Raw genomic sequence first — 26,887 nt, 5'->3', positions numbered from 1 at the left:
AGGCTTATATGGTGGTTGGAGTTCATAAAATAGAGTGCGAAAGTGTGCAAAGGAATGAGCAGGATCTCGAGGCCTTGATGTGAAATCTCAAGGCCTTGACTCAAACAGAAGACTCTTAAGGCCTTTATGTGAAGTCTCAAAGCCTTGACTGAAACAGAAGACTCAGGGTGAAATCTTAAGGCCTTGATGTAAAATCTCAAGGCCTTGACTCGGACAGAAGATGCTCAGGGGAGAACTCAAGGGCTTGACCTGGAATCTCAAGGCCTTGAGGTCTGACGGGATTTGATATTTTGTGGGTTTTCTAATTGGGCTCGAAACACTTTTCTACATCTTTTAATACACTTAAAAGAGCCCGTTCATATACATATAATAGGATTACGAGGGTTTTGAGGGTAGCAACAAGTTGGAGAGCACGTGACGGCTACGGAGAAGATCAAGATCAATTTCATACTTTTCACTTTTGTAATTCATCGAAGTAGGCGTAACTTTGGATGCTCGTTTCAGATTTGTTTCTTAACTCTTATTCTAGTACTTTGACTTTGTTTTTCCTATTCAGTAACATGTTTACATTCGAACCCATGATGATGAGAAGTTCGATTATGAACTAATCATTGTCATGGGATTTTAGCGGATTTATCGATGAATTTCAGTAGTTAATTTGTCTTATTCATATGTGATGGTTTGATTCCCTCGTATTGGTTGTGCTTATTCGTCTTGGATGCGTAGCTAACATCTAGGATTGCTTGTTAATCTTTATGGAAGCGACTGTGAATATATTGATTTAGAACTTGCCATGCGAGCATAGGTTTCGTGTTCGATAACATGACTTGTGATGTAATTTTACCCATCTTGCATCGCCTTGTGTACTCTTGATAGATAACTTGCTCTTCAACCGTTATGTTTTCAAATTCTATAGACATATAGGGTCTATGCATAATTGGTGTCTGTTTACTTTCTATCTTAATTGTGGATGTGTAGCAGTATGGTGCACGTATAACGACAGTTAGCGTGTATCAGTCTCGTGTTATCTGATTAGTTATCAACCATTACAATCGAATAAAGGTAGAACTCTGAATGAAGTTGTTAATGAAGCTAGAATCCCATGTTTTATTCTCATTAGTAAATCGTTATTCTCTTAGTTGATAATTCTTAGTTTCATAATTCGAATCGAATTAGTTAAGTAGAAAACCAAAACCCAATTTGATACTTGTCTAAGCATTGAATAATAATCATACATTGGTGCATAAGTGCATATTTCTGAATACACCAGTCTCTGTGGGAAAGAACTTGAATTATATTCTATATTACTTGTGACCACGTACACTTGCGTGATTTTGTGCGAACATGTTTTTGGCGCCGCTGCCGGGGACTCGGTGTTTTATTTTAGTTTATGTGCTTGTCATTAGTGGTCGTTAAAGTTCAGTGACTTGGATTCTTTTCTCACTTTAGTTCGTGGTGTGTGTTTCAGGTACTTGAGTGACGTGTATGCGAACACGTTCTCAGGCTCGTAAGGAAGCATTGGTTAAGGAAGAAACGACAGTGAGTACTACAATGGTTGATCGACCACCAGTTGTGAATGATACTAAGGCTCTTAAGGCTTTCTCTGAGCCTAAAATCAATGACATTCTGTCGAGCATTGTCAGGCCAGCAATTCAGGCCACCACTTTCGAAATCAAACCGAGCACTATTCAGATGGTGCAGAACTCAGTGCAGTTTGGGGGTTCTCCAACTGAGGATCTTAATACGCATATTCGGGACTTCATTGAGATCTGCGACACTTTCAAGTTCAATGGTGTTACTGACGATGCCATCAGATTGAGGTTGTTCCCATTCTCTCTGAGGGATAAAGCTAAAGGATGGTTGCATTCTCTTCCTGCAGGATCTATTACGACATGGGAGGATCTGGCTCAGAAAATTCTTACTAAGTTCTTCCCTATGGCTAAAACAGCTGCAATCAGGAATGCTATCACTCAATTCTCTCAGCTGTCTGGTGAAACTTTATGTGAAGCTTGGGAACGCTACAAGGAGATGCTTCGAAAGTGCCCACATCATGGGATGCTTGATTGGATGGTGATTAATTGCTTTTATAATGGCTTGGGTCCTCAATCGAGGCCAATGCTCGATGCAGCATCAGGTGGAGCTCTATGGGCTAAGAGCTATGATGAGGCTTATGAGTTGATCGAGATGATGGCCGCAAATGAATATCAGAATCCTACTCAGCGTCTTCATCAGGGAAAGGTAGCAGGGATTCTGGATGTTGATGCTACTTCAGCCATAGCTGCTCAGCTTAAGGCTCTTACTATGAAGGTGGATTCTTTGGCAAATCTAGGAAATCAGCAGCCACCTTCAGTCTGCGAGCTCTGTGCTGGAGCACATTCTTCGGATCAGTGTGCTATATCGAGCGAATCCGCTCAGTTTGTGAGCAACTTTCAGAGGTCGCAACAGCCAGCTCCGGCCACTTATCATCCCAATAATCGGAATCATCCGAATTTCAGCTGGAGCAATAATCAGAACTACATGCCACAACAGCAGCAACAGTTTCAGCAACAAGGATCTAGACCTTTTAACCCTTCTGGTTTTCAACAACAGTTTGCACTGAGGTAGCAATTCCATCCACCTGGATTCCAGCAACAAAATCATGGGGTGGCTGGACAGTCTTCCAATGAAAGATCAGAATTGGAAGAATTAAGACTAATGGTTAAAAGCCAATCAGTGTCAATCAAGACTTTGGAGAATCAGATTGGGCAAATTGCTAATGCGTTGATTAATAGACCACAAGGAACTCTTCCTAGTGATACTGCGGCCAATCCGGGCAAGAAGGAAGTGAAGGAACAGGTACAGGCTGTCACCTTGAGGTCCGGAAAGGTTACGAAGGAAAAAGAATCAGCAACAGAGCGAAACAAGGAAGAGAGTGATCAACAGGTTGAAACACCCGTGCTCTCATCTGAGTCTGATAGTGGAAAAATTGTTGTTGCAGCTGACAAGACTAAAATCAACGAGGAAGCAAGCAAGGATTCAGCCGAGAAGTCTAGCCCGAAAACTGATATTGGGGCCAAGCAAGTATATCCACCTCCACCTTTTCCGAAGAGACTTCAGAAGCATAAGCTCGACAAACAATTCGCCAAGTTTTTCGAGGTTTTCAAGAAATTACAAATCAACATACCGTTTGCGGAGGCTCTAGAACAAATGCCGAGTTATGCTAAATTCATGAAAGGTATTCTCTCTCGAAAACACAAACTTGAGGAATTAGAGACTGTGGCTTTGACCGAGGAGTTTAGTGCTGTGTTGCAACAGAAATTGCCCCCGAAGCTAAAAGTCCGGGAAGTTTCACAATCCCGTGTACTATTGGGAATTTGTAGTTCGACAAGTGTTTATGTGATTTGGGAGCTAGCATCAATCTGATGCCCTTGTCTATTTTCATGCAACTTGGTCTTCCGGAGCTGAAACCTACTAATATGTCTTTGCAGCTGGCTGATCGTTCGGTTACATACCCAAGGGGGATAGTTGAAGATGTGTTGGTAAAGGTAGATAAACTAATCTTCCCTGCTAATTTTGTCATTCTCGACTTTGAGGAAGATAAGAAGATTCCCATCATCTTGGGGAGACCATTCCTTGCGACGGGGCGGACTTTGATTGATGTTCAGAAGGGTGAACTCACAATGAGAGTTCAAGATCAGATGGTCACTTTCAACGTGTTCAATGCCATAAAACTTCCATCAGATGAGGAGGAATGCTCATTCGGAAATTGACAACAGGCTGAAAACTGACATCTTGGAAAGGGTTCTATCAGGTGACTCAGAATTCGGAGATGAGGAGGAAGAAGAACACCTTTAATACTTGAATGCTTCTCCTTGGAGAAGAAGGATGGAACCTCCAATTGAATCTCTTGGTTATCGGAATTGAAGGATTCTCATGAACGGTTGAAACCCTCTATTGTCGAAGCTCCTAAACTTGAGCTTAAGCAACTTCCCGAACACCTAAGGTATGCCTTCCTTGGCGAAGCGTCTACTCTACCTGTGATTATTGCATCTAACCTTTCAGGTATCGAGGAAGAAAAGCTTTTGAGAATTCTTCGGGAGTTCAAATCAGCCATTGGATGGACTATCGCAGATATCAAGGGAATCAGCCCTTCTTATTGTCAACATTAAATTCTGATCGAGGAGGGTAGTAAACCCACTGTTGAGCATCAAAGAAAACTCAATCCAATCATGAAAGAAGTGGTTAAGAAGGAGATTCTTAAGTGGCTTGATGCCGGCATTATTTATCCAATCTCGGATAGTTCTTGGGTGAGCCCTGTTCAATGTGTGCCTAAGAAAGGAGGCATGACCGTGGTAGCTAATGAGAAGAATGAGCTCATTCCGACGCGAACAGTCACAGGTTGGAAAATATGCATGGATTATCGGAAGCTCAATAAAGCCACCAGAAAAGATCACTTTCCGTTGCCTTTCATTGATCAGATGCTTGATAGGTTGGCCGGTCACGAGTACTATTGTCTTCTTGATGGGTATTCAGGATATAATCAGATTTGTATCGCACCAGAGGATCAGGAGAAAACCACTTTCACTTGCCCTTTTGGCACGTTTGCCTTCCGTCGTCTTTCTTTTGGACTTTGTGGTGCACCAGCAACTTTTCAGAGATGAATGATGGCTATTTTCTCCGAGATGATTGGTACCAATGTTGAGGTGTTCATGGATGACTTTTCTGTGTTCGGTACTTCTTATGATGAATGCTTGAGCAACTTGACGATGGTGCTAAAAAGATGTGTGGAAACTAATCTCGTTCTTAATTGGGAAAAATGCCACTTCATGGTTCAAGAAGGCATAATTCTGGGGCATAAAGTTTCGAACAAGGGTCTTGAGGTGGATAAAGCTAAGGTGGAGACTATTGAAAATCTTCCTCCACCAATTTCAGTAAAGGGGATTCGGAGTTTTCTTGGTCACGCGGGTTTCTATCGACGGTTCATCAAGGATTTCTCTAAAATCACCAAACCCTTGTGTAACTTGTTAGAGAAGGATGTGCCCTTCAAATTTGATGGAGAGTGCTTGGCTGCGTTCGAAACTTTCAAAAAGAAGTTAACCACAACACCTATTATTACTGCACCTGATTGGAATGAGCCGTTCGAGATGATGTGTGATGCTAGTGACTTTGCAGTGGGAGCCGTGCTTGGTCAGAGGAAAAGTAACATCTTTCACGTGATTTACTATGCTAGTAAGACTCTCAATGGTGCTCAGCTGAATTACACTACTACGGAGAAGGAACTACTGGCTATTGTTTATGGATTCGAGAAATTCAGGTCTTATTTGCTTGGGACAAAGGTGTTGGTTTACACTGATCATGATGCTATTCGGAATCTGGTATCGAAGAAAGACTCGAAGCCTCGATTGATTCGATGGGTTCTCTTGCTTCAGGAATTCGAGTTAGAGATCAAGGATATAAAGGGTACTGAAAATCAGGTGGCCGATCATCTCTCTCGGTTGGAAGATCAAGCGCGAGCATCCAAAGATACCACTTTGATCAATGAGTCTTTTCCTGATGAACAATTATTTGGGGTCCAAGTGGAAGAGCCATGGTTTGCGGATATAGTGAATTATCTTGTGAGTAATGTCATTCCTCCTGATTTGTCTTATGCTCAAAGAAAAAGTTCCTTCATGAGGCGAAGTGGTATCGTTGGGATGAGCCATTCTTGTTTCGTCAGGGTTCCGATCAAATTATCAGAAGGTGCATTCCATACAGTGAGATTGAAGGAATCTTGCAAGCTTACCACGACTCTACTTATGGAGGACACTATGGAGGACAGAAGACAGCTGCTCGTATTCTACAGGCGGGTTTCTTTTGGCCTACGCTCTTTAAGGACGCTCATCAGTTTGTGTTGAAGTGTGATCGTTGTCAAAGGGTTGGTAATATCTCTAGAAGGGACGAAATGCCCCTCAATGTACTCCTTGAGGTTGAAATCTTTGATGTGTGGGGTATTGACTTCATGGGACCTTTTATCTCATCTTGCAATAATCTCTACATTCTTCTTGCTGTGGATTACGTGTCTAAATGGGTTGAAGTCAAGGCTTTACCAACCAACACAGCTGTAGTAGTCATCAGTTCTCTTCAGAAGAACATATTCACTCGTTTTGGTACTCCTCGAGTTATAATCAGTGATGAAGGATCACACTTTTACAATCATAAGTTCACAACGCTGATGGAAACGTTTGGTATTAATCATAGAGTTGCCACTGCTTATCATCCTCAAACAAATGGGCAAGCTGAGGTATCTAATCGGGAAATCAAGCGAATCCTAGAGAAAGTTGTGAGTCCTTCGAGGAAAGATTGGGCGTTGAAGCTTGATGAGGCCGTCTGGGCCTATAGAACGGCTTATAAGACTCCATTGGGGATGTCCCCTTTTCAGTTGGTCTATGCAAAAAGCATGCCATTTGCCCGCGGAGTTAGAGCACAAAGCATATTGGGCCCTAAAGAAATTGAACTTTGATATGACAGCTGCTGGTGAGAAGCGAATACTTCAAATTAATGAACTCGACGAGTTTAGGCTTCAGGCGTATGAGAACAATAAGCTTTACAAGGAAAAAGTCAAGAGATGGCATGATAGAAAACTGGTGCACAAGGAATTCGTGCTTGGTCAGCAAGTTCTGCTTTTCAATTCTCGTCTTAGACTATTTCCTGAAAGTTGAAGTCAAGGTGGTCAGGTCCTTTCACTATTAAGACGGTGTTTCCACATGGTGCAGTAGAGATCTTTGAAACACTATCAGATCAAGCATTTAAAGTGAATGGTCAGAGGTTGAAGCCTTACTTCGGAGGAACGGTGAACCGTGAGATGAAAGCATCGTTCTTGCTATTGTTTGATTCTCAGGATTTCACGTCAAGCTAATGACGTAAAACAAGCGCTTCGTGGGAGGCAACCCACGCTTTTCGAGATTATTACTGGTTTAAAAAAAAGAAACAAAAAGAGAAAAAATCAGAAAAAATATATATATATATATATATATTGATAAGTGGTATTTATACACACTTATAGGCCTTCATTTCCACTTAAATTGGTTGGTTGTACTTAAGTGATTAGTGTCTTTTGATGTGTTTTTAGTGTTTTTCTGTGCAGGTCACGAGTTGAGGTGATGAAGTGATTTTCTATCATTTTAGGTTGTTTTTGGTGCATTATTTGCAAGAATAGAGAATTGTGGATTCATCACGACTTGGGATTTTGTGGGTATATCTTCTACAAACCCTCACGAGAACGCACTCGTCCACTAGAGCTATCTAGGGGTTTAAAGGGCTTGTTGCATGAGCTAAATGCAACCGTGATCACCTACGGAAGTGGTACTAGAGCAAGGAAGGGTTTACACGCGAGAACGAGTTGAAAACGAAGAATCAGGACTGCCAGTGGCAGACACTAGCGCGCCCGCGCTAGATCTTAGCGCGCCCGCGCTAGCTACTGTCCCACTAGCGCGCCTGCGCTAGTTTAGCGCGGCTGCGCCCAGCAGAATTGTTCCGGGCCGATTTTTGAAGCTTTTCTGAGGGAATTGAGCAGCGGTCGAGGCCCGGTTGACTTGGTCAATGTATTTTATTTTCTCATGTGTAAAACCCTAGCCTCCAAGTAGTTTTAGAGAAAATAATATCATAGTTTAGTTTTTTGTAATCAAGCACATTATCAGTTTTGTATTGGATCGTTCTTAGCGAGGAAGTGACAGTTTCGAGCGAGATCGTGAACATCAAATCTGTAACGTTGTGTTCTTTATTATTAATTCAAGTACTTTTATTCCGCTTAATTCTCGTATTTTATTTATCATGTTTTCATTAGAACCCATGATGTCGATTAGTTCGATTATGAACTAACCGCCTTCATGGGATTCTAATGGATTTATCGATGTAGTCTAGTAACGAATATTAATTACTTGATTTTGTGACGTACGTTGATTTCTTTGCATGCGCCGTGCTTATTCTTCTTAGGAGCGTAGCTAACTTCTAAGTTGTTTGTTAATTCTTTCTGAAGCGAGAGTGGATGATTGAATTTAGAACTATGCCATGTAAACATAGGATTATGTGAATGAAACATAATTTGTGGTAGACTTGAACTATTTTTATCACCCTGTGTAATCACGATAGACGACTTGCTATTAAACCTCTCTGCTTACACCACCGCTATAGAGATATAGGGTCTGAGCTTTGTTGGTGTCCATGAGATCTCTGTCTTAATTGTGGATTTTGATTGGTATGATAGGTGTGCAACGAGAGTTGGCATGTATTACTTTCGTGTTGTCTGATTAGGATCAACAGTCGCATGTTAATCAGTAATTTCAATTCTAGATGAATTCGATAATAAAGTTAGAATCCCATGTGTTTTCCTATTCTGATTTTGATTAGTAAATTTAGTTATTAGTATAAAAGAACACATCCTTTTTAATTGTCTTAGCAGTGAAAATTACTCATACATTGTTGCATAGGTGCGTATTCTTAATTCACCAGTCTCTGTGGGATCGAACTTAATATATTACTTGTGATCACGTGCGCTTGCGTGTAGATTTTTGCGAACAAGTTTTTGGCGCCGCTGCCGGGGACTCGGTGTTAATTAATTAGTTTATGTACTTGTCATCAGTGTGCATTAAAATTCACTGACTAGGATTCTATTCTCTTCTCACTTTTCTTCTTTTCTTTATTTCAGGTACTTGGGTCGCGTTTATGCTAACACGTTCTAGAGCTCGTAAGGAAGCAATTGATTCATCTTCTTCTTCTTCTGATTCTGAAACAATGACAGAACCTGAAGCACAACCAGACAGTAAGGCATTGAAGGATTTCTCTATGCCAAAGATCGATGATATCCAGTCAAGCATTGTCAGGCCTGCAATCGCAGCCAAAGCCTTTGAAATCAAACCAGGAACTATTCAAATGGTCCAGAACTCGGTACAGTATGGGGGTTCTCCTACTGAAGACCCTAATATGCATATACGTAATTTTATAGAGATCTGTGACACTTTCAAATTTAATGAAGTCTCTGATGATGCTGTGAAGCTAAGGCTTTTCCCATTTTCACTGAGAGATAAGGCTAAGGGATGGTTACATTCTTTACCATCTGGTTCGATTACTACATGGGAAGATCTAGCTCAGAAATTTCTCACTAAATTCTTCCCCATGGCAAAGATTGCTGCACTACAAAATGCTCTATCTCAATTCTCTCAACAATCAGGAGAAACATTCTGTGAAGCCTGGGAGCGATATAAGGAGATGCTAAGGAAGTGTCCCCATCATGGCATGCCGGATTGGATGCAAATAAACAGTTTCTATAATGGTCTTGGACCTCAATCCAGACCTATGCTTGATGCTGCTTCTGGAGGAGCGCTATGGGCTAAAAGTTATGAAGAAGCTTATGATCTTATTGAAATGATGGCTGCTAATGAATATCAGAACCCTACTCAAAGACTTACTCAAGGGAAGGTAGCCGGAGTTCTTGATCTTGACACGTCTACAGCTATTGCTGCTCAACTTAAGGCTCTCACGATGAAAGTCGATTCTCTAGCTAACCAAGGAATTCAACATCCAATCTCAATTTGCGAATTATGTGCGGGTACTCACTCTACTGATCAGTGTGCCATTTCTAGTGAATCAGTACAATTTGTGAGCAACTTTCAGAGAGGTCAACAGCCTGCTCCAGCTACTTACCATCTTAACAACCGAAATCATCCTAATTTCAGCTGGAGTAATAATCAGGGTTATAATCAACCTCAACAAGGATTTCAACAGGGACCTAAACAGTGTAGTCAGGCTGGAACTTCACGGCAGTATGCACCTAAACAGCCATATCACCCTCCGGGATTTCAGAATCATGGGCAATCAGCTAACGAAAGGTCTGACATGGAAGAGCTAAGACTCATGTACAAGAGTCAGGCAGTAACTTTAAAAGCCTTGGAGACACAAGTCGGTCAGTTAGCTAATGCTTTATTAAGCAGACCACAGGGGAATCTCCCTAGTGATACAGAGGTACCAGGTAAGAGGGACCATAAAGAGCAAGTCCAATCCATTACGCTGAGATCTGGAAAAACTACAACAGGGCCAACCTCAACATTAGTACAAGATCAGGATGATGAATCGCAAGAAATTACAGCAGAACTTCCTTCGAATACAATTGGCATAAAACCTACTGTTGAAATGGACAGGGCTATCCCTGCAGCTGCTCCGGTATCAAAGCCATTATATCCACCACCTCCGTTTCCTAGGAGGTTAAAAAAACAGCAGCTGGATAAGCAATTTGGTAAATTCCTTGAAGTTTTCAAAAAGCTTCACATCAACATTCCGTTTGCAGAAGCGCTCGAGCAAATGCCTAGCTATGCCAAATTCATGAAGGGTATTCTTTCAAAAAAGCTAAAGCTCGAGGAGTTAGAGACAGTAGCTTTAACGGAGGAATGTAGTGTTGTGCTTCAACAAAAATTACCACCTAAGCTTAAAGACCCGGGAAGCTTTACTATCCCTTGCACTATTGGGAAGTTCTCTTTTGATAAGTGTCTGTGCGACTTGGGAGCTAGCATCAATCTGATGCCTCTATCGATCTTCACACAACTTGGCCTGCCAGAGCTCAAGCCGACAAACATGTCTTTACAGCTGGTTGATCGTTCGATCACATATCCGAGGGGTATAATTGAAGATGTGCTGGTCAAGGTTGATAAATTAATATTTCCAGCCGACTTCGTGATTCTTGATTTTGAAGAAGACAAAAGAATTCCTATCATCTTGGGTAGACCCTTTTTAGCCACCGGGCAAACGTTAATCGATGTCCAAAAAGGGGAACTTACAATGAGAATACAAGATCAGACGGTCACGTTCAACGTATTCAATGCAATGAAATTACCAACTGATGAGGAATCTTGTTTCAGTATGGATGTACTTGATACTACGGCAGAAGCTAATAGCCAGTGGGTTTTACAGAATGATGTATTGGAAGCAATCCTTACCAATGATGAGGAATTGGACAGTGAAGAAGAATTGGAAGAAATCCATCATCTTAACTCATCACCTTGGCGAAGGAATTTTGAACCACCTGTCGAATCTCTTGGCTTGGAGGAACAAAAGGAAGATCATAAACCACTACAACCATCAGTGATCGAAGCACCTAAACTTGAACTTAAACCGCTACCGGATCACTTGAGGTATGCTTTTCTTGGTGAATGTTCTACTCTTCCTGTTATTATTGCAGCTAACTTGTCAGGTTAGGAAGAGGAAAAACTTTTGAGGCTGCTAAGGGAATTCAAAACAGCAATTGGGTGGACTATAGCTGATATCAAGGGAATCAGTCCATCCTTTTGTCAACACAAAATTCTCATTGAAGAAGGAAGCAAACCTTCAGTGGAACAACAGAGAAGGTTAAATCCTATCATGAAGGAAGTTGTAAAGAAAGAGATTCTTAAATGGCTCGATGCAGGTATCATATATCCAATTTCAGATAGCTCATGGGTGAGTCCAGTACAATGTGTGCCTAAGAAAGGAGGCATGACAGTAGTAGCCAACGAAAAAGGGGAACTCATCTCAACTAGAACTGTCACTGGTTGGAGGATTTGCATGGAATACAGAAAGCTAAATAAAGCTACAAGGAAGGATCACTTCCCTCTGCCTTTTATTGATCAGATGCTTGACAGGTTGGCTGGTCATGAATTCTATTGCCTGTTGGATGGGTATTCTGGCTATAATCAGATTGCTATTTCTCCGGAGGATCAAGAAAAGACAACCTTTACATGCCCTTATGGTACATTTGCATTCCGAAGAGTATCTTTTGGCTTATGCGGTGCACCAGCCACTTTCCAAAGGTGCATGATGGCAATATTCTCAGAGATGATCGGCATCAATGTGGAGGTATTCATGGACGATTTTTCTGTATTTGGAACATCTTATGACGAATGCCTCACGAATCTGAGAATGGTTCTTAAGCGCTGTGTGGAAACTAATCTGATTCTCAATTGGGAAAAATGCCATTTCATGGTGCAAGAAGGAATCATTTTGGGACATAAAGTATCTGCCAAGGGACTGGAAGTTGATAAAGCGAAAGTGGAAACAATTAAAAATCTCCCTCCACCACTCTCGGTTAAGGGCATCCGAAGCTTCCTTGGTCATGCAGGTTTCTATCGGAGGTTCATCAAGGACTTCTCAAAAATTTCCAAACCTCTTTGCAATCTGTTAGAGAAAGACATTCCATTCAAATTTGATGAGGAGTGCTTGGAAGCATTTGAAATTTTGAAAAAGAAGTTGACATCAGCACCTATCATCACTGCACCTGATTGGAGTAAACCATTCGAATTAATGTGTGATGCCAGTGATTATGCTGTAGGAGCTGTACTGGGCCAGCGTACAAGTAATGTGTTTCATGTTATCTATTATGCCAGCAAAACATTAAATGATGCACAATTGAACTACACTACTACTGAAAAAGAACTTCTAGCTATTGTCTTTAGCTTTGAGAAGTTCAGGTCTTATCTTCTTGGAACAAGGGTAGTGGTATACACTGATCATGCAGCCATTCGGTATCTCATTTCAAAGAAGGATTCCAAACCAAGGCTAATTCGTTGGGTTCTATTACTCCAAGAGTTTGATGTAGAAATTAAAGATCGGAAGGGCACAGAAAATCAGGTAGCGGATCATTTATCCCGACAAGAAGATCATAGCAAACAAACTACCGACAACACTCTAATCAATGAATTCTTCCCAGATGAACAGTTGTTTGGAGTTGAGGCCGAAGAGCCATGGTTTGCTGACATTGTAAATTATCTGGTGAGTAAGGTCATTCCTCCAGAATTCTCTTATGCTCAACGCAAGAAATTCCTTCACGATGTGAAATGGTATATTTGGGATGAACCCTTTCTGTTTAAACAAGGAGTCGATCAGATTCTCAGACGGTGTATTCCTAATAATGAAGTTGAGGGAGTTTTGCGCGAGTGCCATTCCACTGGTTATGGGGGCCATTATAGCGGAGAGAAGACAACAAAGAGGGTACTTCAAGCAGGTTTTTACTGGCCAACTCTGTTTAAAGATTCTCATCAATTTGTGTTGGGTTGCGATCGATGTCAACGTACAGGTAATATTTCTAGGAGGAATGAAATGCCTCTTAAAATGCTTTTGGAAGTCGAAATATTTGATGTTTGGGGTATTGACTTTATGGGACCGTTCGTTTCGTCTTGCAACAACCAGTATATTCTATTAGCAGTTGATTACGTGTCTAAATGGGTGGAGGTGAAAGCCTTACCTACAAATGATGCTAAGGTGGTCTTGTAATTTCTACAAAAACAAATCTTTACCCGTTTCGGAGTCCCTAGAGTCATTATCAGTGATGAAGGTTCTCATTTCTGCAATCGGAAATTCACAACCGTGATGACGAGGTATAATATCAATCATCGGGTTGCTACTGCTTATCATCCTCAAACGAATGGTCAAGCTGAAGTGTCTAACAGAGAGATAAAACGCATATTAGAGAAGGTGGTTAACCCTTCTAGGAAAGACTGGTCCTTGCGATTAGACGAGGCTGCTTGGGCTTATCGAACAGCTTACAAAACACCGTTGGGTACTTCTCCATTTCAGCTAGTGTTTGGGAAAGCTTGTCACTTACCAGTAGAATTGGAACATAAAGCTTATTGGGCACTAAAGAAGTTGAATTTCGACTTACAGTTAGCTGGAGAGAAACGCATGATTCAACTCAATGAGTTGGAGGAGTTCCGCCTCCGTGCTTATGAAAATAACAAACTCTACAAAGAGAAGGTGAAAAGATTGCATGATCAGCGGTTGATACAAAAATCTTTTGTGGTAGGACAATTGGTTCTATTGTATAACTCTCGGTTGAAGCTGTTTCCAGGGAAACTCAAGTCACGCTGGTCGGGGCCGTTTACAGTCAAGACGGTATTCCCCCACGGTGCGGTAGAAATCTATGCCAAATCACCGGATGAATCATTTAAAGTTAATGGTCAACGGTTGAAGCCTTACTTTGGCGGAAACGTGAATCGTGAGGTACAAACCACGATTCTTCAATCGGAATCGGATTAATTCTGGACTTCACGTCGAGCTAACGACGTTAAACAAGCGCTTCGTGGGAGGCAACCCGCGCATTGGAACCATGTTGTACCGTTGTAAACCTCAAAAACGCAAAAAACGAGAAAATTTGGCCCTGGGTGGCAGACACTAGCGCGCCCGCGCTAGTGTCCAGCGCGCCCGCGCTAAAGTGTCCAGCGCGCCCGCGCTACACTTAGCGCGGCCGCACTACTGTCTGCCCAGAAGCCCGATTTTCTCCCAAAAATATTTTATTTTCCGTTTTTAAAAGCCCACAATCTTAATTTTGCATGCCTAGCCCGAAATATATCCTCAATAACCCTAACTCAGCTTTCAAAATCCCATATAAACACAAAACCCATCTCCAATTCCTATTCTAATTCTATAAACCCTATTTATATATATACACATCCATACACACAACCACCATCAAATCTCTCAAACCCACTACACACAAATCTCTTACAACTCTAAATCTCTATCAATGGCACCCAAAAGAGCCCGAAGATCACAAGGACCAAGCACCCAAGCCCCTACATCTAGCGATTCTTCCTCGATGGGTGAGGTTGAATTCACCTCCGATGGTGCACGAACCGAGTTTCAACGGCTTATGAATAAGTCGATAGTCAAGGAGAGGGGATTCTTACCCACGGCGGAGGATGGTGATCTCTTGAGCATGATTCAAGAAAGGGGATGGGAGTCTTTTTGCGAGGCTCCGGAAGCGGTTCCCTTGGCTATTATTCGCGAGTTCTATGCTAATGCCAAGGAGAATCGCGATGGTTTCACGGTGGTGCGAGGCACCCGGGTTGAGTATAGTGCGGAGGCGATCCGTAGAGTGATTGGGGGGCGTGCCAAGCGCCGTAATGAAGAAGATTGGGTTGTAGAGAGGATTGGGCGTGCCAAACGCCGGTTTGACGAGGATCCGGTTGATCTTGATAGGTTGGTGTATGATATGTGTGTGCCGGATACGAATTGGAAGATGACAGCACCTCCTTTGCCGGCACATGTTTCTTTTCCAGCAGCCGCTTTGAACCGGTATGCGAAGGCGTGGAACGCCTTCATCTGTGCTAACATCATGCCATCTTCACATGGGCATGAGGTGACGGTGGATAGAGCTATTCTGCTCTTTGGGATTGTCTCGGACAAGTATATTGATCTGGGACATGTGATTCATCAGGGGATTCTGAGGTTCTTACAAGGAGGAACCACTGGTGCCATTCCGTACGGCACAATTGTTACACAGCTATGTCGAGCAAGCGGTGTTCGTTGGCCAGCCAACGAGCAATTACAGTTGCCAGCAGCACCTATTGATCATTCGGCGATCTGCCGGATGACGGAGTGGGAAGGAGGAGTTCCCCACCCTCGAGGCCTAGGGTACATATATGATGAGATGCCAGGGGGACGTCCAGGATTTATTAGGAGGGAGCGTACTAGAGCTTCTGGAGCTGGTACTTCACAGACGGAGAGGAGCTCCGAGCCTATGGGAGATGTTCATTATCGCCGACTCGCGAGACGGATGGACACTATGCATGACATCCACCAGAGGTTTGCATTTGATTTGACACAAGCTCTTGGTACTGCTTTCCAGGCACAGGGGGTCACAGTTCAGTGGCCAGTATTCGGAGCAGGGATGCAGTATCCTCCACCTGATTCACCTCCAGCAGAGGAGGGGGAGGACTCGGACTCCGAGTAGGTATGTGGGTGCTCTAGCCTTTTTATCACTTTCAATGGGGACATTGGAAATTTTAAGTTTGGGGGTGGTAATCTAAGGAAGAGCATATATTATGTTATTATTGCATGTGTTAGTTAGTTCATGTAGTTCACGTTTTTTTTATTTTGCTTTGATTATTTCTCACGTTTTTTTTTCTATTTTTCTCATATTTTTTTTATTTTACATGTTTAGTGGTAATTGTCGTAGTTAGTATCACGAGCATTTGCATGAATTATGAAGTTAAGCCAAGTTAATTGCCTATGATGAGTTATGTGCGTAGTTCTTGATTAGTAGTTTCAATTGCAATGCTAGGTTAGTACTTGGAAATTGCTTGTGTTGGAAATTGTAATTCACATATGTTCTTGAGATAGGATTTAGACGAAATTCCTTGAATTCTAGGATTGAATTGAACACCCTTCAGCTTAGGTCTGTAAATCTTAAGTTTGGGGGAACTGAGGAGTAGATATACCTTTCTAGAAAAAAAAAAAAGAAAAAAAGAAGAAATAGTAGTAAATAAATTCACTAAAAAAATAAGTGGTAGAATTAACTAGGTTGAGCTCATTAGTACTCGAGTAACTAAGTCTGAGGGGACTTTGTGCCTAAAAACCTAAAGCCCTTCGTGGTTTGGGATTGTTGACCCAACGCTCGCTACATGGGTACTAGTGCATAAATCTTTAGGGATCTCAACCATTGCACAGTTAAATAAACCACTAGAATAGAGTGAATAATTGGTGTGTGAAGTCTTGTGGTGTTCGTAACGCATTTACACTGCGAAGCGCTCTAACCTTAGACCGAGCAATGAATCACCAATAATAAAAAGAAAAAAAAATATATAGTGAATAAAATAGAAGGGTGTGGACATTCTTTGGGACCTTGGCTTTTAGTTGGACTTGAGTGACGGGGTGTTAGTTTTAAACTTTTACGATTCTTGATTGGGATTCTGTGGGAGTAGTAGTTTTTGTCTTGTCTCAATAAAAGAGCATGCTTGCACACACGGGCACTCCACACTTGTAAATAGAAGAGTAATTGACTTAGTAGCGAGAGAAGTGAAATTCGAGAACATTAGCACAATCTGAGGTATTATAATTGGCAAGGCAATTACTTCATAGTTCACTCATTCATCACGTAGTTGCATTCATGCATTGCATTGTATTATTGTATAGTGTCGTTGACGCTTGAGGACAAGCATCAGTTTAAGTTTGGGGGTGTGATAAGTGGTATTTATACACACTTATAGGCCTTCATTTCCACTTAAATTGGTTGGTTGTACTTAAGTGATTAGTGTCTTTTGATGTGTTTTTAGTGTTTTTCTGTGCAGGTCACGAGTTGAGGTGATGAAGTGATTTTCTATCATTTTAGGTTGTTTTTGGTGCATTATTTGCAAGAATAGAGAATTGTGGATTCATCACGACTTGGGATTTTGTGGGTATATCTTCTACAAACCCTCACGAGAACGCACTCGTCCACTAGAGCTATCTAGTGGTTTAAAGGGCTTGTTGCATGAGCTAAATGCAACCGTGATCACCTACGGAAGTGGTACTAGAGCAAGGAAGGGTTTACACGCGAGAACGAGTTTAAAACGAAGAATCAGGACTGCCAGTGGCAGACACTAGCGCGCCCGCGCTAGATCTTAGCGCGCCCGCGCTAGCTACTGTCCCACTAGCGCGCCTGCGCTAGTTTAGCGCGGCTGCGCCCAGCAGAATTGTTCCGGGCCGATTTTTGAAGCTTTTCTGAGGGAATTGAGCAGCGGTCGAGGCCCGGTTGACTTGGTCAATGTATTTTATTTTCTCATGTGTAAAACCCTAGCCTCCAAGTAGTTTTAGAGAAAATAATATCATAGTTTAGTTTTTTGTAATCAAGCACATTATCAGTTTTGTATTGGATCGTTCTTAGCGAGGAAGTGACAGTTTCAAGCGAGATCGTGAACATCAAATCTGTAACGTTGTGTTCTTTATTATTAATTCAAGTACTTTTATTCCGCTTAATTCTCGTATTTTATTTATCATGTTTTCATTAGAACCCTTGATGTCGATTAGTTCGATTATGAACTAACCGCCTTCATGGGATTCTAATGGATTTATCGATGTAGTCTAGTAACGAATATTAATTACTTGATTTTGTGACGTACGTTGATTTCTTTGCATGCGTCGTGCTTATTCTTCTTAGGAGCGTAGCTAACTTCTAAGTTGTTTGTTAATTCTTTCTGAAGCGAGAGTGGATGATTGAATTTAGAACTATGCCATGTAAACATAGGATTATGTGAATGAAACATAATTTGTGGTAGACTTGAACTATTTTTATCACCCTGTGTAATCACGATAGACGACTTGCTATTAAACCTCTCTGCTTACACTACCGCTATAGAGATATAGGGTCTGAGCTTTGTTGGTGTCCATGAGATCTCTGTCTTAATTGTGGATTTTGATTGGTATGATAGGTGTGCAACGAGAGTTGGCATGTATTACTTTCGTGTTGTCTGATTAGGATCAACAATCGCATGTTAATCAGTAATTTCAATTCTAGATGAATTCGATAATAAAGTTAGAATCCCATGTGTTTTCCTATTCTGATTTTGATTAGTAAATTTAGTTATTAGTATAAAAGAACACATCCTTGTTAATTGTCTTAGCAGTGAAAATTACTCATACATTGTTGCATAGGTGCGTATTCTTAATTCACCAGTCTCTGTGGGATCGAACTTAATATATTACTTATGATCACGTGCGCTTGCGTGTAGATTTTTGCGAACATATATATATATATATACATACAACAGCATAAGACTTGACTCAAGATCTTGGGAGTGGTTTCCGAGCCACTGGTGTTGAGGTTGATTGACCTGTGTATGGAGCTGGCATGGGTATCCACCACCTAATTCTCCACCCGAGGAGGGTGATCCTCTCAACAGTTAGGTATGCTCTTTATCCTTATTATCGCCTTCAATGAGGACATTGAATATTTTAAGTTTGGGGGTGGTGATCTAAGGATTAGTGGTAGTAGTATTATAGCATGTTCATATAGGGTGCATGATGCATTTAGCATATCAGAGTATTATATTAGTACATATCGCATATCTGTTTGCATATAGGTTTTTTTAGGCATTCTATTTCGTATGTCGAGTAGTGTCATATAGTTGCATTTGCATGAATCATGAAAGTTGTCATCCAAGTTGATGTCCTATGATGAGTTTATGTGCGTAATTTCTTGGCTAGTAGTCTTGATCATATATGATGCCTTATGACTTGGAAACTGCTTGTGTGGAAATTGTAATTAAACTTATGCTCTAGAGATAAGAGTTAGACTAACTTATATCTTGAGTCTTTGCGTTGAGTCGGGCATAGAATTTGGACTATTCCCTTTTGAACTTAGAGTTTGTAAATCTTAAGTTTGGGGGAGTTAAGGGATGAATATGCCTTTATAAAAAAAAGAAAAAAAAAAGAAGAATAAAAATTATCAGGTACTCCTTTGAGATCAATGGGTGAAATGCAATGTCATGTGAAAGGGACGATCCATATACTTGTGCTGGTATTAAGTGCAAATGTATTAGAATAAACAAATTCTTGGTGACTTTTCACAACCCTTGATTACTGGAGAAATACTTGAATAAAAAGAAAGAATAATAAGTGAGCGAAGTCGAATGGCGTTCGTGACTCACTTACCCTGAGAAGCGTCCTAACCTTAGGCTTAGCAAGAAAAAAAAAGACAAAGAAAAAAAAAAGAAAAATAGGAGAGGCATAGGAATTTGTTAGTGACCTTAAGCTGTAGTTGACTCATTGGTGAAGAAGTGTTTAAGCCTTATTCTTATTAACAACTCATAGTGAGGACTCTGTTGAAGTTTGATAGTCTTTCTTTTGTTTCACTAGAGAGCATGCTTAGCACACACGATGCACTCCGCACTTGTAGTGGAAGAGGACATCGCTAATATGTGAAAGAGGTGAATGCTGAGAATGTTGCATATTCTGAGGACTATATGTTAACAAAGTTGATGCTTTCATGATTCGATAGATTTAGACATTTAGTTGCATACATATATTGCATTGATAGTGTTGATGTCTGTTTATGCTTGAGGACAAGCATCAGTTTAAGTTTGGGGGTGTGATAAGTGGATTTTATATCCACTTGGAAGCCTTCGTTTCGACTTAAATTGATGATTTGGCCTCAAGAATTTGGTATGTTTGATGTGTTTTTGTGTTGATGTGTGTAGAGCACCTAGATGGAGGGAGGATGGAATTTTCTAGGCTTATATGGTGGTTGGAGTTCAGAAAATAGAGTGCGAAAGTGTGCAAAGGAATGAGCAGGATCTCCAGGCCTTGATGTGAAATCTCAAGGCCTTGACTCAAACTGAAGACTCTCAAGGCCTTTATGTGAAGTCTCAAGGCCTTGACTGAAACAGAAGACTCAGGGTGAAATCTCAAGGCCTTGATGTAAAATCTCAAGGCCTTGACTCGGACAGAAGATGATCAGGGGCGAACTCAAGGGCTTGACCTGGAATCTCAAGGCCTTGAGGTCTGACGGGATTTGATATTTTGTGGGTTTTCTAATTGGGCTCGAAACACTTTTCTACATCTTTTAATACACTTAAAAGAGCCTGTTCATATATATATAATAGGATTACGAGGGTTTTGAGGGTAGCAACAAGTTGGAGAGCACGTGACGGCTACGGAGAAGATCAAGATCGATTTCATACTTTTCACTTTTGTAATTCTTCGAAGTAGGCGTAACTTTGGATGCTCGTTTCAGATTTGTTTCTTAACTCTTATTCTAGTACTTTGACTTTGCTTTTCCTATTCAGTACCATGTTTACATTCGAACCCATGATGATGAGAAGTTCGATTATGAACTAATCATTGTCATGGGATTTTAGCGGATTTATCGATGAATTTCAGTAGTTAATTTGTCTTATTCATATGTGATGGTTTGATTCCCTCGTATTGGTTGTGCTTATTCGTTTTAGATGCGTAGCTAACATCTAGGATTGCTTGTTAATCTTTATTGAAGTGACAGTGAATATATTGATTCAGAACTTGCCATGCAAGCATAGGTTTCGTGTTCGATAACATGACTTGTGATGTGATTTTACCCATCTTGCATCGCCTTGTGTAATCTTGATAGATAACTTGCTCTTCAACCGTTATGTTTTCAAATTCTATAGACATATAGGGTCTAAGCATAATTGGTGTCTGTTTACTTTCTATCTTAATTGTGGATGTGTAGCAGTATGGTGCACGTATAACGACAGTTAGCGTGTATCAGTCTCGTGTTATCTGATTAGTTATCAACCATTACAATCGAATAAAGGTGGAACTCTGAATGAAGTTGTTAATGAAGCTAGAATCCCATGTTTTATTCTCATTAGTAAATCGTTATTCTCTTAGTTGATAATTCTTATTTTCATAATTCGAATCGAATTAGTTAAGTAGAAAACCAAAACCCAATTTGATACTTGTCTAAGCATTAAATAATAATCATACATTGGTGCATAAGTGCATATTTCTGAATACACCAGTCTCTGTGGGAACGAACTTGAATTATATTCTATATTACTTGTGACCACGTACACTTGCGTGATTTTGTGCGAACGGGGAGATGTAGTAAAATTAGAAGGGGGTTATGTATAAAGAAAACACATGGAGGGGATACAGTGAGATGGGGTGAGAGATTGAAATATAGGAAACACTTTCTTCATGGATGCAAAGTAAAAGGCCGAGAGGCAGAAGCTGCGCCAAGCTCCGATTCGTCGACGGAGCCCTAATTTTTTTCAAAATAAAGCAAGTGTGCTCTGTTTTGTGCTAATGGACAGAGTTAGCGAAGCTGAGGGAGATGTGGTGGGGAGTGAGCCACGTGTTGCTCAATGGTCGTACAATGTAATAAGTGTAAATGTAGAGTGACAAAGCTGTCATTTTGTAGGGAAATAGGCAACAAGATTTATAATATAGAGAGATACTATAACATCCCAAGCCTAAACTAGATGCATACCGGACCCAACAACCCACCACAGGTCGGCATTTGTAACATCACAAGCCCACAACTAGATGAATACTGGACCCAACAACCCACCACAGGTCGTGTTAGGTCCAAAGTATCGTAGAAGGGGGGGTTGAATACGATACTAACTACAATTTAAAATTCTTTCGAATCTTGCGGATAAACAAATTGCAGTTCTGTAATGGGTTTCGTGTTCCGGATATTTATTGGGTCGATTTCTGAGGATATGAAAATATTAAACCAACACACAATACTTTCCAAGGTATATCTGTATATTGATAAATACCTCGAAGGGTGCTATAAATCCAAACCCGAAGGTTGGCTACAATGGCTACTACTACTTACACTCACAAACCCTAGCTTCTAAATATATATATAAGACAAAACTAAGCTAGAGTTTATTTGTGTGTAGTAGTGTGCAAGGCACAAAGTCATTCCACCATAAAGGTGGTGAAGAGTGTTACAAATGATAACAAAATCCATGGGTATTTATAGACTTGTCATTAACTAACCCTGGTTAAGTCTTGAAATGGCGCCACTTGAATTTGCGCCAACTTTATCCACTGAACTTGCGCCTACAGTGGTGAAGTTGCGCCAGTTGCTTCATGCATGCCAAGGAAAGAGATTTCTTACTTAGATTATATACATATAAATCAAGTTGGCGCCTCAAGAGAGAGAGGATGGCGCAACTTGATTATACATATATATAACCTAGGGTTTGTATCACTAGTTGGCGCTTGGGAGGGAGTTTGCGCCTCCTGTACACTCATACAAGGGACTTACAATTTCTAAGTTGTTTTAAACTTGCGCCAAGTGTGTCTCAGTCAAAACCTGCGCCTTGACTTGTGGTCAATTGTTGCGCCATATTGGGCATCAGGTTGTACTGATAGTTTTACTTAGAATAAAACTATCTTAACCAAACTTGCGCCCCAACAGTGGTGACTCCCCACTGTTATCACTCCTTGGACTTCTTCTAGGTCAAACCTTGCGCTTCCAAAGCTTCTCTGTGTACTGGAGGTGTTGTACATCTGCCTTAGCCGATTTTCATCACAGTCGATACATATATATATGCAAAGCCATGCTAACCCTACATCTGCCTTAGCCGATTTTCATCACAGTCGATACATATATATATGCAAAGCCATGCTAACCCTAGAGTGCCCTAGACACCTGACATCATCATATGCATGCATAATATATATAATATAATATATTATGTTGTTATTATATTAATAAATAAAAGTATATATAAATATATACACATATATATATTTTATTTATATGAACATATAATAATATATGTACATATATTTAAATATATTCTCATATATTTAAATATATATAATATATAATTATATGTAAATACAAATGTAAATATATATATATAAATATATATAGAGATATATATATATAGTTATTTATAAATATAAATATAAACATAAATATATATAAAGAAAAGTATATATAAATATATACATATATATAATATTTATATAAACATATAGTAACATATATGTTAGATATAATTGATGATTACTAATGTTCTTAAAGTTTGTTTTAGAACAGGAGTGATCAGAGTTTAAGCTGGAAGCTGATCAGAGTTTAATAAAGTCTGATCAGAGTTTACATAGTCAAGACTCGTCAGAGTTTACACGTGGAAAGAGCTCAGAAGCGGATATACTTCAAGGAAGGATAGAAGCGGAGGAGTGATTTGCTGACTATGGAAACCAAACAGAAAACAGTAGCAATCTTTGATTGATAGAATACATAGCTGATTTATAGGATATCAAATCAGAGATTGATTTTGTAACTGTGTATATATAGACACAGATTAGGGTTACTCTATACGAGTTGAGTTATCGAGTATATTGTTCATAGAACCCTAGCAGCTCTTAGTGATAACATATAAATCACTGAGAGAGTTTTTGTAACCAACTGAGCATTGTGAATAAGAGTTTATTGCAATTAATCTCTTATATTGTCATACTGTGTTATTGATTGTGTTCACTATATTAACTTATATAGTGAGTCTATAGGACCTAACAAGTGGTATCAGAGCCAGCTCTGTTAAGATAACTACAGTGAGATCTTAATCACAATCATGTCTGAAAAATCACAAGCTTCGTCTTTTAGAGTTCCAGTCCTTAAGGCATCTGAATATCCAGTCTGGAAAGTGAGAATGATTATATTTCTAGACTCTGTCGATCCAGAATACCTTGACAGGATCTATGATGGACCACATATGCCCACCAAGCTCTCTGTTGGGCTTGGAGATGAACCTCAGAAGATGGTTCCAAAAGACAAGAAAGATTATACCCCTGAGGACATCTTGTCAATTGGTAAAGACTCAAAGGTGAAACACCTTCTGCACAGTGCCCTTGATAATGCAATGTCTAATAGGGTGATTGGGTGCAAAACTGCTAAACAAATCTGGTATGCTCTGGAAACCAGATGTCAGGGAACTCAAGCCATCAAGAAGAACAGAAAAACCATCCTTACACAGGAGTATGAGCACTTTGACTCAAAATCTGGTGAGTCCTTGACAGATCTGTATGACAGATTTGTCAAACTGTTGAATGACTTATCTCTGGTGAACAAGGAATATGATCTTGAAGACTCAAACCTCATATTCCTTCTGGCTCTTCCTGAAAAATGGGATTTGAAAGTCACTACAATAAGAGACAATCTTGATCTTGGAGAAATGTCTCTTGATGATGTTTTTGGAAGACTGAAGACTCATGAACTTGAGATGGAGCAGAGGAGCAAACGTCATGGAGGCAAATCAAAGTCTGTTGCTCTAAAAGTTCAAGAGGAAGCTGCTAAGAGCAGAGGAAAAGCTCATGTCACAAAGTCTGACATTGAGTCATCAAACTCTGATGACTCAAACTCTGATGTTCCCTCAGACTCTGAAGACAGTGATGATGAGATGATGCAGTTAGCAGCATTGATGGTGAAAAGCTTCAAGAAGTTGGCTTACAAAAAGTTCAACAAAGGCAAAAGTTTCTCAAGGAAAGATAGAAACTCTGACAGAGTTTATGATAAGAAGAACTTCAGGAAGAATGAGGGCAAGGAAGGAAAAGCTGGAAAAGCTGACAAGTATACCTGTTTCAACTGTGGTGAAAAGGGTCACTTTGCATCTGAATGCAAGAAAGCCAAGAAAGAAAAGGAAAAAGCCTTTATCACCAAGAAAGGAAACTGGACAGATACATCTGATTCAGAGGAAGAAGTCAATTATGCTCTGATGGCAAACACTGACAACAACTCTGAATTTACTACTAAGGTACCTCATTCTACTCTTGCCTTTGATACTAAAGATATAACTGAGTTAAGATTGTTCCTTAAAACTTTGCATATCAGCTTTAGAGATCAGACTTTAGAGAATGAAAGATTAAAATCTGAAACTCTAAGTGTAAAGAAAAGGAATGATTATCTAGAAAAAGAATTAGTTCAGATGTTAGAAGTTTAGAAAGAGAGAGATGATGCTATCATTGTCAAAGATGAACTATTAAAGAGGTATGCATCTCTTCAATCAGAACTTGCTAAGGAAAGGGATATTATTAAGACATGGACTAATTCAGGCAAAACTACTCAGGATATCTTAGGTAGTGGAAACTGGAAGAAGGGACTAGGTTACACTGATAACTCAGAAGCTGAGTCATCAAAAACAGAGTTTGTTAAAACTGAAAAACCTAAGGTTAAACCTGTTAAATTTGTTGCTGAATCCTCTAAGTCTAAACAGAGTAGACCAGAATCAGAGATTAACAACAATTTAAAATCTGATAAGCCCAAACAGGTTAACATAGGACTGATGACTCAGAAACAGCTTAAGCATAAGCTTAAAGAGGTAAAGTCTGATAACAAAGACAAGGAGCCTAGGAAAAATAGAAATGGCAAGGTTGGAATAGACAAGAGTAATAACTACATGCCTATTCCAAATGCACCTAGGAAGACATGCCATAACTGTGGAAATACTAATCATCTTGCTAATTTTTGCAGGAAGAACAAGGACATTAACTCCTTACCTACAAAGTCTGGAGTTAGAAAAAGTAGTATTAGATATAAACCACAAGATCCATGTTTTCATTGTGGTAGTTTATGGCATTCTATTTATACTTGCAAAGAATATCATAGTTTGTATTATGATTATTATCAATTGAAACCTTCTTTGAAAAAGGTTAATAAAAACTCTGCAAGTACAAAATATGTTTCTAGTACAAACTCTGTTCCAAAGTCTGTTAGCTCAAACTCTGATAATAATAATTCCGCTGCAAAAGCTAACAAACTTAATAAGGCCAAGGGATCCAAGCAAGTCTGGGTCCTTAAAACTAACAATTAGTGGTCTTTGTGATTGCAGGGCAACAGGAAGAATATCCTAGTCTTGGACAGTGGATGTTCAGGACACATGACTGGAAATAAGGCCCTGCTGTCAGAGTTTGTGGAGAAAGCTGGCCCATGTGTTTCTTATGGAGATGGCAACATAGGAAGGACTCTGGGATATGGCAACATCAATCTTGGAAATGTCATCATCTCAAATGTAGCTCTTGTTCAAGGGCTAAAACACAATTTAATCTCTGTCAGTCAGATCTGTGACAGAGGATATCATGTTGATTTCTATGAAGAACACAGTGAGGTAGTAAGCAAGTCAACAGGCAAGGTGGCAGTGATTGCTCACAGACATGGAAATATTTATGAAATCAACTTGCCTACAAACTCTGAAGGAAAAGCAATTTGCTTATCTACAAGAATCTCTGCAGAAGAAAGTTGGAAGTGGCACAAGAAGCTCTCACATCTCAATTTCAACTCCATAAATGAGCTTATAAAGAAAAAGCTTGTGAGAGGACTCCCTGAATCACTACTCACTTCAGATGGTCTATGTGATTCATGTCAAAAGGCCAAGCAGAGAAAGACATCCTTCAAGAGTAAGACTGAATTCTCAATAAAGAAGCCATATCATCTTCTACATGTTGATCTATTTGGACCAGTTAATGTACCATCCATTGCAAGGAAGAAATATGCTCTTGTCATTGTTGATGAGTATACTAGATACACTTAGGTATATTTTCTTCACTCTAAAGATGAAACAGCTTTGCATCTGATGGATCATGTGAAGCAACTGGACCATGGATCTGAAGACAAAGTAAAGATCATTAGAAGTGATAATGGAACTGAGTTCAG

The 26,887-nt window shown here is 40.1% G+C and overlaps 1 protein-coding gene and 2 non-coding genes across 3 annotated transcripts; 1 reads left to right on the top strand and 2 right to left on the bottom strand.

Annotated features, from left to right (window-relative positions):
* Positions 1 to 1,950: 1,950 nt before the first annotated feature.
* LOC135150919 (small nucleolar RNA R71) lies at positions 1,951 to 2,057 on the bottom strand. Its single transcript, XR_010289380.1, has one exon. It is a non-coding gene; the product is annotated as a small nucleolar RNA R71 (small nucleolar RNA).
* A 130-nt stretch (positions 2,058 to 2,187) lies between these two features.
* On the top strand, positions 2,188 to 3,749 carry LOC135150382 (uncharacterized). Its single transcript, XM_064086665.1, has 3 exons — positions 2,188 to 2,319; positions 2,923 to 3,339; positions 3,468 to 3,749. Exons 1-3 carry the CDS (start codon positions 2,188 to 2,190, stop codon positions 3,747 to 3,749), a joined length of 831 nt encoding a protein of 276 aa, XP_063942735.1.
* Positions 3,750 to 9,144: 5,395 nt separating this feature from the next.
* LOC135150942 (small nucleolar RNA R71) lies at positions 9,145 to 9,251 on the bottom strand. The gene has a single exon (XR_010289402.1). It is a non-coding gene; the product is annotated as a small nucleolar RNA R71 (small nucleolar RNA).
* Positions 9,252 to 26,887: the final 17,636 nt, after the last annotated feature.

Source organism: Daucus carota, chromosome 2, assembly GCF_001625215.2.
Source record: "Daucus carota subsp. sativus chromosome 2, DH1 v3.0, whole genome shotgun sequence".
In the NCBI taxonomy this organism is placed as follows: Eukaryota; Viridiplantae; Streptophyta; class Magnoliopsida; order Apiales; family Apiaceae; genus Daucus; species Daucus carota.
This window is presented reverse-complemented; position numbering and strand designations above follow the sequence as displayed.